The sequence below is a fragment of the Dunckerocampus dactyliophorus genome, chromosome 17 (assembly GCF_027744805.1).
Source record: "Dunckerocampus dactyliophorus isolate RoL2022-P2 chromosome 17, RoL_Ddac_1.1, whole genome shotgun sequence".
NCBI classification, from domain to species: domain Eukaryota; kingdom Metazoa; phylum Chordata; class Actinopteri; order Syngnathiformes; family Syngnathidae; genus Dunckerocampus; species Dunckerocampus dactyliophorus.
In genome coordinates this window covers 7,253,519-7,266,497 of record NC_072835.1, presented here as the reverse complement: position 1 = coordinate 7,266,497, position 12,979 = coordinate 7,253,519, and the positions used below count along the sequence as shown (strand labels likewise).

The 12,979-nt window shown below is 42.6% G+C and overlaps 1 protein-coding gene across 9 annotated transcripts in view; it reads right to left on the bottom strand.

Annotated features, from left to right (window-relative positions):
* sh3glb2b (SH3-domain GRB2-like endophilin B2b) overlaps window positions 1-12,979 on the bottom strand; it is a 35,611-nt gene that overhangs the window by 5,166 nt on the left and 17,466 nt on the right. For 3 of the 9 annotated variants that reach the window (XM_054756468.1, XM_054756471.1, XM_054756470.1), the window contains 4 exons: window positions 7,211-7,234; window positions 2,686-2,775; window positions 2,166-2,278; window positions 1,234-1,471 (listed from right to left, as the gene is read on the bottom strand). In XM_054756468.1, coding sequence (XP_054612443.1) covers window positions 1,234-1,471; window positions 2,166-2,278; window positions 2,686-2,775; window positions 7,211-7,234 — 465 coding nt within the window. Of the gene's footprint in view, window positions 1-1,233; window positions 1,472-2,165; window positions 2,279-2,685; window positions 2,776-7,210; window positions 7,235-12,053; window positions 12,117-12,979 lie in introns of all 9 variants that reach the window. The other 6 variants (XM_054756469.1, XM_054756474.1, XM_054756473.1 and 3 more) reach the window with 3 other exon arrangements.

Genomic DNA, 12,979 nt, shown 5'->3' with positions numbered 1-12,979 from the left:
ATCAAATCGTTATCGAAACGAATCGTTACATCCCTATAACTTATCCAAAGTTTTCTTTTTGTAATATTATGACTTTATTCCCATAATATTATGAACTTTTCACAACCTAAGTTTCCAAAAATTACCATTTTATTTTGTTTTTCTCATTTTCCAACTTTTTTTTAAAACCTATTTTTTCTTTAATATTTAAACACTCTGCTACTAAAATGACTTTTTTTCCCAATTAAAATTGCAGCTTTTTTCTCAATATTTTGACTTTATTCTTATCAAATGACAGCTGATTTATTTCTTTTTTTCCAAGTATTTCAACTTTCCTCTTGTCAATTTTATTCTTGTAATTACGACCATTAATTTTACAATATTTAACATATTTTCTTTAATATTTAATCACCATGCTTACTAAAATGAGATAATTTTTCAGAATATTAGTGTATTTTCACTTTATTCGTTTTTTAAATTAAACTATTTCAACTTTCTTTCTTTTTTTCTAAAAATTACAAATTTATTTTGTTTTGTTTCACATATTACTTTTCTTTTCTTTCTAATATTTCATAGTAAAATGACGTTATATTTCCTCCTAATATTACAGCATTATTGTCATAAAATTACAACTTTTTTCTCTTGATATTTTGATGTTATTCTTGTAAAAGTAGTCCCGGTTCTGGTACACAACCAAAACCGTTTTTTGTCCAACCAAATATTGCACGTAACAAACTAGTGTGTTTTGTCCTGAACTGTATCGTTCCATGAAATCGGGTGTCCAAACAAAGCACCCAACGTGTTGCTGATCCACGGTCCGTGCATTTTCATGGGGTGTGACTGCTAAATAACCCACCATGATGCCAAGGCAGCACTTTCATAGAGAAGGTGAGAAACATGATCCAATTCAAGAAAGAACTCATTGCAAAGTACAAAGATGACCGATATCGCCAGGATGTACGATAAGGATGTAGGATAAGTTCCTTCCTGCCCGAGAAAAGCAAATCAAGGAAGCTAATGTTGCGAAAGAGGTAAAGGTGTTAACAAAACAGAGATGACAAATGATAGAAGATCGTTGTTGATGGTCTGGATCCCCTCCCTGCCCTACCCCTGCCCTCCTCCCTCACTGGTCTTCACAGTCTTCCAACAAGGGTCTTCAGTAAAGTTAAAAGTGATGTTAAATGTTAAATTCACCTATCCCTGGTATGACATTGGTTGTGCATGGCCCCAGTGCTTGCATACGCACAGCTGTACCTCATCAGCCAACAGGGAAAGCTCGCTGGAATCGTGGGCGTCGTAGTCATACAGGACCTTGGCCTTTCTGGTGCCGGTGATGGGGAGCTGCGTTTGCTCCATGGCCAGTGTTTTGGGCTTACTGCTGGAGGAGGCGGGCGCTGTGGTGCCAGGGGAGAGTGGTCCAGACGGGAAGGCAGCAGAGACCGGGTCAGGACACGCAGCAGACTGGTAGGAGGTGCCAACTGCATTAGCGCACCTGCATGAAGATTGCAGACAAACTGATTCTTTCTTTTGGTAGGTTCCATGTTTATCCAGCCATAGAACACAATATTCTGTGTGCCTTGAAAAAATCTGTCAAAATGGTCTAAAATGGCCTAAATACTGAAGCGGTTGGGTTGTTTTTTTAAAAAATGGGTGGGATTGAATGAGTTAAAGTATAAAATGTGTAGCTACTCACCACTAAAGAATGATAATGTAAAGATGACAGAACAGACGGAATGGGAGTCGCGGTGTAGCCTTTAGCCTGGTCGTCAGGCTAGCGCGAGAGGCTAGCAGGCTAGATAAGGCTTGCCTGTTGTAATTCCACGAAGCACTTGCCATCAAATGTGTGTGAACTTGTGTTCACCTCACAACACGTTTTGAGGTCAGACTGACTCAAAACTATGGTGCATTCAAGGACCGCCAAACAAAGTGCAACGCTTGAGGAAAAAACATTATGAGCGAAGGATAAAAACACTTAAGTAAAAAAGAGTTAGTTGGTCCATGATTTTACCTGAATGATCACAAATGTATAAATTATTACCCACTGACGGTGACTGAGATGTGCTTTCTGTTGAAAATAACTGCCGATGTTTGGAGATTTTTTTTTTCTTTAATTATATTTTTGGACCTGCGAAGTTGTGGGGCTGCGAATGCTGAATTGTGAACATGTAATATGGAATGTAATTCACCCTGGCACGCACTTGTTGAGCTCCCTCTGAAGTTCATGCATGTAGTGATGACATTGGGCATAGTAGGTGGCCTGAGCCTCTGCAAAGTCCTGAAGACAACGCTGGTGGTTCAGCTGTGGAGAGAAAGACGCACACACAAGTTGGTTTACCATTATGGCAGCCATATTCTATCATCCCACAGTAGAGCTGGATCCACTTGGACAATACAGGAAGTACTACAAGATGTGCATATGAAATCAAAGTATGAACCCTGGCTTTGTCTTGATGATAGGTTTCATGACTATCAGTGAAACTGGTGGCACAGGCACATTTTTTCAACATTGAAAAGGGGCTCTACTGAGTGACTTTTTATGATTTGTGTTTGTTCAGGCCCCCAAGATGCGAGGAACGTGGGAGAATTATAAAATGAAACACTGCTGTTTGAAAAGGGCCTTGTAAATAGCAAATAACAGCCTTGTAAAAAGTAAATGATGAGTATAGGAGTAAAAACTGAGTCACATGGTTCATGTTGCACGCTCACATGTGTGCTGCTGATGCCCTCGAGCAGCAGCCTGGTGACCTCAGCTTGGCGGTCAAACTCCGTCTGTGCGACACGAAGCTCGTGTTCTGCCTACAAATGAAAAAGAAAGCAGCATTGACACATCGTACCTTTCATGGCTGACATAACATCAAGTATATCACAAAAGCCAGTACAGCCCTCACATTCCAGCAGCCATTTCACCATACGTGTATCTTCTCAAGGGACAATACTAACGGCCTGTGAATATTCATCTCATTCATCCAGATGGTTGTACTCTCAGGGCTTTGAATGGATGGCAACTGGACGAAGATGTTTCGCCTCTCATCCGAGCAGTCTTCATCAGTTCATGCTCAAAGACGAGATAAGACAGCTCTAGTCTGACTGGATACCAGAGTGTTTATCCTCTAAGGCAAGGATGTCCAACATGCAGCCCGGGGGCCATCTGCAGCCAAGGTAAACATTCTTGGACAATTGGACAAAGAGGTTAAGTATAATTAAATATATAATATAATATTTTTAAAAAGACAAATCAGCAGTCATTTTAAAAGAATAACATCAAAATATTAAGAGAAAGTAGTCATCATTTTATGATAATTTTGTAATAAGAAATAATTTAGCAGCATAGAGTTGAAATATGAAAGAAAAATGTTTTATTTAAAGTCATAACATTACGAGAAACAAACAAAACAACACCTTTGTAATTTAGGTTGCAGAAAAAGTTATATTACAAAAATAAAGTCAACATATTTAGAATTACGAGAAGAAAATTTCCAAAAAGAAAATTGAAATAGTTGGAAACTTTAAAAAAACCATCAGAAATGGAAAAAAACAACTGTAATTTTACAAAAACAAAGTCCAAGTATTAAGACAAAAAAGTATAATTTTAACCAGAAAAAAAGTTGCACTTACGAGAATAAACTCGTCATATTATGAGGTCATTTTAATAGCACAGAATTGAAATTTAAGAAAAAGTCACTATTTTTTAATGTCTTAATATTATGAGACATACAAAACAAAATAGTTGTAATTTTTGAAAAATTCCCTTGGGGAACAAGTTATACAATTATGGGAATAAAGTCATAAGGTTCCAAACAACACAAGATGAGATGTAGATTTCCTGTGCGAGCACACGCAAATAATTTAGTGGACAGTAGACTTGATGGAGGTTGTGGGAAGAATTGAAATTTACGGGACGCATCCTTAGTAGTGTTCCTCTGGGTCATAGGGTGTTTTGGCCTTTTACACTATACACCCTCACCAGAGGCGGCCAGCTGTAGGGTGATCAAAGCTCAGGCCCCTTGCTTCCATGGCCCACACATCCTTCCAGCTCAACCTCCTCCTTTCAACACTCTCCCACCGTGTCCACAGTCCCTGTTTGCCAAGGGCGACTGCCTTGGCCCACTTCCTTCACCACCATCTTCCTCCGCACTGGAGCAGTGGCATTCCTCCAGGCTGGGTGGCTAGTTGTTAGGCCAAGGCCTCCCCTTCCTTGCTGAACGTTCCCTACGATATCAGCATGTCTAAGAGCTGCTGTTGCCTCCGCCACTGCTCTTGCGGGTCTCCACTTGCGCCCAGTAGCCAAAGTCGGTGCGTTTTCTCTGATCACTGGGTCTTTGGATTCATTCAAGGTCATCTGCATGTGTGTTTTGGCACACTTGAACTCCTCTGTAAGGCTTGTGAGGGGTAGTTTGAGCACACTGTCTCCGTAGAGGCCTATGGTGGTGAGGCAACACGGGACTCCAAGCCACTTCTTGATGTGGACAGTGACTTGCCTCTCTAGCTTCTCTACCATTGAGATGAGCACCTCACAGACTGCCAGGGGCCACAACACCCGGGGTAGCAGACCAAACTGGAAACACCAGGCCTTTAGTTTCCCAGGTAGTTGGGTTTTGTCAATTGCCTGTAGGCCTGCTTTGATGTCATTACGCAGTTGCTTTACCTGGTCTTTGTCTTTCAGGCTAGCACCATAGAGCCTTCCAAGGCTTTTAACTGGCTGCTCAGATATGGTGGGGATTTGGTCATCACCGATGAAGAACTGCAAGTCAGTAAGCGCTCCCTTCACCACTGAGATGCTGCGTGACTTAGTTGGTTTGATCTTCATGCGGGCGCAGCTGATGTTCTCCTCAAGTTTTCTGAGTAACCTTCTGGTGCATGGGATGGTGGTAGTCAGGGTGGTGATGTCATCCATGTAGGCTCTGAGGGGAGGGAGGCGCCGGCCAGAGTCGAGTCTTTGTCCTCCGAGAACCCACTTTGAGGTTTGGATGATGACTTCCATCGCCAAGGTGAAAGCCAAGGGAGAGACTGTGCATTCGGCCATGATGCCTACTTCAAGGCACTGCCAAGAGGTGGTCAATTCAGGCGTAGTGAAGCAAAATTGCAAGTCCTGAAAGTAGGCTTTGATTAGGGTTGTGATGGTGTCCGGGATGTTAAAGAACTCGAAGGAAGTCCAGAGGAGTTCATGGGGCACAGAGCCAAAGGCATTTGCAAGATCCAGGAAGATCGCGTGGAGATCCCTTTTCTCCAACTTTGCCATTTGGATCTGGTGCCAGATCATGCTGTCATGTTCTAGGCACCCAGAGAAGCCCGATATTCCTGCCTTTTGCACAGATGTGTCCACGTACCCATTTCTGTGCAGGTACTGGACCATCCATTGTGCAATGACTCCAAAGAATATCTTGCCCTCCACATTAAGCAAGGCAATGGGGCGGAACTGGCTGATGTTTGATGCGTCCTTCTCCTTTGGGATAAGGATCCCGCCTGCCCTACGTCACGCTTTGGGTATGGCGTAGGGCATGGGAATAAAGTCATCATACAGTATTTGGAAAAGAAAATGTACAAAAATTATTTCAAAATAAATACTTGGAAAGGGAAAAAAAAACATAAAAAAATAAGAAAAAGCAGCAAAGACCAAAGTTCATACTATGTCACAAAGCTACGATGGTTTTTTTTTCTTGAAATATCTTAGCTGCTTTTCTAAATATTAAAGTGGGCTTTCCATCCTTTCATTTTTCACTATGTGGAGAAAAAGTCTGTACACCCCTGCTCTACGGTCGTGGCACCCCCACGTAAGAATGATTTCTCCGTTTATGGTGCCAAATGCCCAGCCGATGACCGTCGTTTGGGTAGAATAATTTTGTTAGCATTCCATTCACATCCGTAGACTGTTGAATCGAGGCAACTGGACTTTTTTTTGGTTGAAGACGTTTCACCTTTAAATTAAAAAAAATATTCAGTTTTAAACTTGAGGTGTTGTGTTCCCGTGTTTATATGCCCCTGGTGGGTGTGTCCTTGGGGGTGGTCACCACAGGTTGTTGTGGGGGTCAGCGTGGCCCCTGAATGACCCTCTTGCATAGGGATAGAATCCCTCACCTGGCTGGTGGCAAACACCTCGTTGGTGGCCGTTGTTCCCATAGAATGAGAGACTCTTCGAGTAGAGAAGTCTGGACAAGATCCTCGCGATCCTCCTCCTCTGTTTAGAGGTGGGCCTTTCAAGTTTGATGTAGATGGCGGTCCTCTCTATCCAGAATGTGGACATCATTGTCCTCAAAGAAATGTCTGTTCACGGGCCACGCTAAACACAATAACAACCCGTTGTGACCACTCCCAGGGACACACCCACAGAATGTCAAACTACATGTTGGAGTCCATGTTCCCCTCAGTGAACCACGGCTCTCCAGTGCTGGAAGCACTTATGCAGCCACGCATGCTACACATCATCCCTGCCAAACAGCTTGAGCTCAGTCTCGTCAGACGGCAGGACTCGGTTCCAGTCATTCATGCTCTTGGGCAACTGTCTTCACCAAACTGTTTTTCGGGTTTATCTTCAGAAGCAGCTTCCTGGGATGACAAGCATGCTGACCAACTGAACACCGACAGGCTGACCTCCTGCTTCTTCAACATCTGCAACGATGCACTAAGGCATTGGTTTTGTGAAGCCAACCTCTGGATATGGCACAGGCCAAGAGGACTCGACTTCTTTGGCTGGTGAGGCTTGGTGTGGGCGGAACCCGCTTTGGAAAACCGTTGTATGACCTTGACTGCCGTGGTGTAGGTCAGTTTCAGTGCATCATTAATCTTCTAACAGCCTAGGCCATCTTTGTGGACAGTGGCCAGATTGGAATATCTGCCCAACAACAGCTTAAATCCATGATAAACACATTGGATGGTCCAGTCAGACAAATAGAACAGGTGGTGACAGGTTTGCATGTTTGAATGACGTGTACAGGTACAGGTATCGCTTGTGCTGCACTGACCTGTGTTAACAGCTATTTAAATAACGGCAGTGTGTTGAGTTTTTTCAGAGGTCAGTAAATCTATACTGCTTTCCAAGCTGTACACTGACCACTCTTAAGTTATACCCAAAGTTTCATATGTTATTTTTATTGTCCCTTGAGAAGCTATAGTGGTTCCTGTTTTTTCAGTTTTTTTTGCAAGCTACTGTATGACACACACACGCACATGCACACACACACGCACACGTTTTTGTGTTACATTGATGGCGCAAGGGGCCTAGAAAATGACTTACTTTGTCCACTTCTTCACTCAGCAGCTTAGAAAGGAGAAACAAGGAGACAGATCATGTTAACATTGAAAAGTGAGTTGCAAATGTGAGCCTGTATGATCTACAATAAGGAAGAATAATATCTACTCACACTAAACACGAATCAGCAAGAATCAAGCAGAACCAGCCAGAATGAAAACATTCCCAAATTTGCACCACATTCGGGGGAGGATTTGAATGCAGTTGGAATACTATCAGGAATAGGAGCTGGTGCTTCAGGGTCTTCCTGGATTTCAGCACCTCTGTACTGTGCACGCCGGCGGCCGGTGGTGCGGCGCTTGCACTTTTACACATCTTGCCTCCGCACTGTCCCACAATTTGCCGTGGCAATGCGTGTTTTTTTTTTAATTCATGGCACACCTGAAAATCCTGAAGACTAGTTTGCGCACTGTTTGCGTTCTGTTTACGCATAAATTATACAATTAGCACGAACGAAAATGCTACACGTTGGCACGAACAGACCACGCTCCTGCACGACTGATTGACACCTTGTCAAGTAGTGTTTACGTCTAGTGCATGCCAATAGTATGAGCAACACGCATTGTTCCCGCATGGACCACCCCACCCCACACGTGACGCAGTCGTGGCATTATTTGGTCCTGCGTGACGTCACCCAACAGCAGGCACTGCCCCTATAGCTTCATTAACTCCTCTATTTGCAAGGGACCTACAAGATATTGAACTCCAGAGAAGAAGCTCATGCAAAGATGAAAAGTAAGTCTATCTTTTCTCACAGCTGCAGATAGAGAATGTGCAAAGAGCAGAAAAAAAGGCAATAAACTTTCAGCATCTCTGCGCTGTCCTCACTGGCTGCCGCTGGTGGAGTTAACTTGACCACTTTCCCTTGGCGGCGATGTGAATGTGTGAGGGAAATAAGGCAACGCAGTGACATTTCAGCGGCAGCTGGCTTTTTTTGGTTTTTGTTTTTTAAATGCGATCAGAATGTTTAGAATGTTGAATACCGTAAGAGTATTTATAATACTGTAAGAATATTTAGAATGCGGTCAGAGTGCTTTTAGAATACCTTTTGAATGCTGTTCAGTATTTTTCCACTTCAAATCCACCTCGAAAGTTTTTGACATGCTAAAAACATTCGGGTCGGCCCTGATATTTCACAATTTTTACAATGTACTTCGAATAAAAAGAAATATTTTCATTCTGATGGAATTCTGTCTCATTCTGCCTCTAGTGTGACTACGGCATAAATCAGAGGGCTAATTCTATACATTTCCTAAAGTAGCATTTTAAAACCTCAAACATATGCAGATCTACTCGATGAGGTTTAGTCCATGGGCTGACACACCTACACCGGTGTGTCCCTGTCTGTTTTCCCAACTGCTCTGCCTAAAATAACCCAGAATCTCTATTCCACTCAGCCTTTTCCGTATTTCGAAGAAAATGTGTTAACATCCTGGACTGTATGTTGTGTTGCATTTGTGTCCTTTTGAGTGGATTGGGAGTGTCTTGCAGCAGCAAAACGCTGTCATGGCTGACAAGGCTTGATGTGCTGCATGCGCCCCTAACTGGCGTTTAAGAATGCTACGCTGACACTGGGAATCCAGAGAACGACCACCCCTTCATCGCCAACTGCTCCAACCTGTTTGTTTCCAGCCTTATACGTTTGCTAAGGTGATTAAAGGTGGCCTTCGCCATTAATCACCTGACAGGAAGGGTTCATCTCTGAAGCGCTGCAGAGTGGGAGCGAAAAATGCCAGCCTGGTCAACGTTACTTTTTCCTGCTAAAGTGTGCAAGGTGGTCCGTATGGGGGTGTCAGGGTCCAGTTCAGCTCGAGAGCTGATGACACTGCAGTATCTATCTCTCTATAACCATCATGAGATGATCCACTTCCATATCCTGCAGTTGGACAAGCTACCTCAAGTTTAGGAACGCCATAACCCTCAATTGTGGCCCTCACAGTGTCCGCTGAGAACAATTCTGGCTCCTTGGCAGATGTAGTTGATGGCCACTGCCCAAGGATATCACAACTTCCAGGAAGTATTAAGCCACGTCTTTATGTCCCCATCATCTGTAAGATTGTTCTATTGAGCTGATGCCTGCTATGTCTCCACCTTGGGGCAGAGATCTTTAGGAGTTCTTCATCTACTGATAGGGCAGACTTCTTTTTCATGGCAGCGGGATAAGACCCTGAGGCACTCACGAGAGACAGAATGTAAACATAAATAAATAAATAAATACAATGAAAATATCAAATAAAAACATGATCAATACAAAACATAAAGTAAAAAACATTAAAAGAAATAAAATAAGCAAAGGTTATACATTAATTTGGACTTGATTAAAAGAAACGCTTTGATTCTCTACCAGCTAGCAAGCATTCTGATTGTTCTTACCAGTTATGTGTCCATGAAACACACAAAAGAGTCCTGTCCCTTTAAGAAATTACTCCTAATCTCGACTCATTATCTGTCACACAAACACTCTCTTCCTTTCAAACCTGTCTACCACCATGGGCAAGACCAAAGAGCTGACCTCAGGGACAAGATTGTAGACTTACACGAGACTGGAATGGACTACAGGACCATCACCAAGATTGTTATCCTACACAAGACTGGAATGGACTACAAGACCATCACCAAGATTGTAGACCTATACAAGACTGGAATGGACTACAAGACCATCAACAAGATTGTAGACCTACACAAGACTGGAATTGACTACAGGACCATCACCAAGATTGTAGACCTACACAAGACTGGAATGGACTACAAGACCATCAACAAGATTGTAGACCTACACAAGACTGGAATGGACTACAGGACCATCACCAAGATTGTAGACCTTCACAAGACTGGAATGGACTACAGGACCATCACCAAGATTGTAGACCTACACAAGACTGGAATGGACTACAGGACCATCACCAAGATTGTAGACCTATACAAGACTGGAATGGACTACAGGACCATCACCAAGATTGTAGACCGACACAAGACTGGAATGGACTACAAGACCATCACCAAGATTGTAGACCTGCACAAAACTGGAATGGACTACAAGACCATCACCAAGATTGTAGACCTACACAAGACTGGAATGGACTACAGGACCATCACCAAGATTGTAGACCTACACAAGGCTGGAATGGACTACAGGACCATCACCAAGATTGTAGACCTACACAAGACTGGAATGGACTACAAGACCATCACCAAGATTGTAGACCTACACAAGGCTGGAATGGACTACAGGACCATCACCAAGATTGTAGACCTACACAAGACTGGAATGGACTACAGGACCATCACCAAGATTGTAGACCTACACAAGGCTGGAATGGACTACAGGACCATCACCAAGATTGTAGACCTACACAAGACTGGAATGGACTACAAGACCATCACCAAGATTGTAGACCTACACAAGACTGGAATGGACTACAGGACCATCACCAAGATTGTAGACCTACACAAGGCTGGAATGGACTACAGGACCATCACCAAGATTGTAGACCTACACAAGACTGGAATGGACTACAAGACCATCACCAAGATTGTAGACCTACACAAGGCTGGAATGGACTACAGGACCATCACCAAGATTGTAGACCTACACAAGACTGGAATGGACTACAGGACCATCACCAAGATTGTAGACCTACACAAGGCTGGAATGGACTACAGGACCATCACCAAGATTGTAGACCTACACAAGACTGGAATGGACTACAAGACCATCACCAAGATTGTAGACCTACACAAGACTGGAATGGACTACAGGACCATCACCAAGATTGTAGACCTACACAAGGCTGGAATGGACTACAGGACCATCACCAAGATTGTAGACCTACACAAGACTGGAATGGACTACAAGACCATCACCAAGATTGTAGACGTACACAAGACTGGAATGGACTACAAGAGCATGAAGAAGAAGCTTGATGGGAAAGAGAGCACTATTTGTGCCATCATTGGTAAATGGAAGAAATCCAAGGTAACAGTCAATCACCTTGTAAGGAAGGTGAGGGAGCAGCCCAGAATGACAAGGGAGGAGGTGGGTGATGATGTCAAGAGAGTTGGGAGCACAGTCAGGAAGAAAAGCATTAGTAAAACACTTTTCTGTTACAGATTGAGACCTGCAGTGCTCGCAAGGTCCCCCCACTCAAAAAGACACATGTACAGACAGACCTGTCTAAACGTTTGACATGAAAACACCTGAAGGACTCATACAAGGCTTGGGAGAATGTGATGCGGTCACGTGACACCAGGATCTTTGCATGCTCTTTACATGCATCAAGTGAACTCAGCAGAGAAATGGTGAGTCCACCAACAGCATCCCTACTGTCAAACATGGAGGTGGAAACATTCTGCTTGGGGATGTTTCTCTGGCTTGGGGTTCATAAGGGTTCTGCACCAAGTACGTGTTACTTCCATATTCTCAGTTCCAATAAGCCTTCCTTCTTAATATTCAGATTCTGGACTGTTAATCTCTTTGTAAGGGGGTAAACCTACGATAAAATACTGATTTTCCCCTCCAATGTTTTACGGAATAAAGTGGAACCCCAATTAGCCTATAGCTTAGTCTGTCTTTTGGTTAGTAAGTTTCGGTTAGATTCGGACCTTCTGGAAGGGATTAATGATGCTAACCAATGTTCCACTGTATTTCTATACTGTATTTATGTAGAGAGACATAAAGACCTACTGTAGTACTTCCAACTAGACCAAGTGGCATAAGGGGTGTAACCAACCTACCACACATCAAAAAGGTTTTACATTTCTACAAACACGTCACCAGCTACAAAACACACACAATCCTGGTTTACTACTGCAGGCCCATGTTTACAACCTTGCTCTGCTCTGATATCCCAGTCCCTGGGTCCACATCCCAACTCTCCCAGCCGCTCTGCAACTGTTCAATTATGAAAAAACAAAAACAAAAAAACAAACAAAAAAACAGAATCTAAAAAGAAATCATCATTCTAAAAGCATTACTGGAAATACATAATTACAATCAAACTCGGCTTTCAAACGCAAATTTTGCCCCGGTTTTTGTCCACCATTTCGGTTATTGAATGGCAAAATATTGCTCCTAACAAACCAGTCCATTTGCCTGCATATCATTCAGCAGAATCAATTGGCCAAACAATGCATCCCATGTGTTGCCGACTCACTGTCTATGCATTTTTTATTGTGACTGCTAAATAACACGCCATGGGGCCAAAGGAAGTTACGAGTGGGAGGAATTTGAAAAAGAACGGGAGAAACATTATTAAATTCTCGAAAAAACTAACTGGATTATTAATTGGATTTGCATGATTTCCTATGGGAAAAATTGCTTCGGTTTTCATATGTTTCGGTTTTCAGCGAACCTTTTGTACGGCCTTATGAAATCCGTTTTATTTTTTCCAAAATTCATTTTTTTCTGTTTACATTTTTTTTAATTCTGTTTTTTTTACTTATTACAATTATTTATCACGATTGTGCGTTTTTTGTGTCAGTGAATAAAATGTCGGTACATTTATTTATGCAATACATCATGCCCAGTATTTCAGAAACGGATATACTGTAGCTTTGCTACCTTTTCATTGCTACAAAATCCTCAACAAACGTTGTCATTAAAGAAGTCGTAATTGTGGATGCAACTGAAATCGCTTTATTCATTTAAGCTATATTTTTATGACACCCTTATTTTATTACCACTATTAGACAGGATGTGTGCCGTTCTTATTTTTAAGTGTGGTGTATGTTGAAAAAGTATTGTCACTACACAAT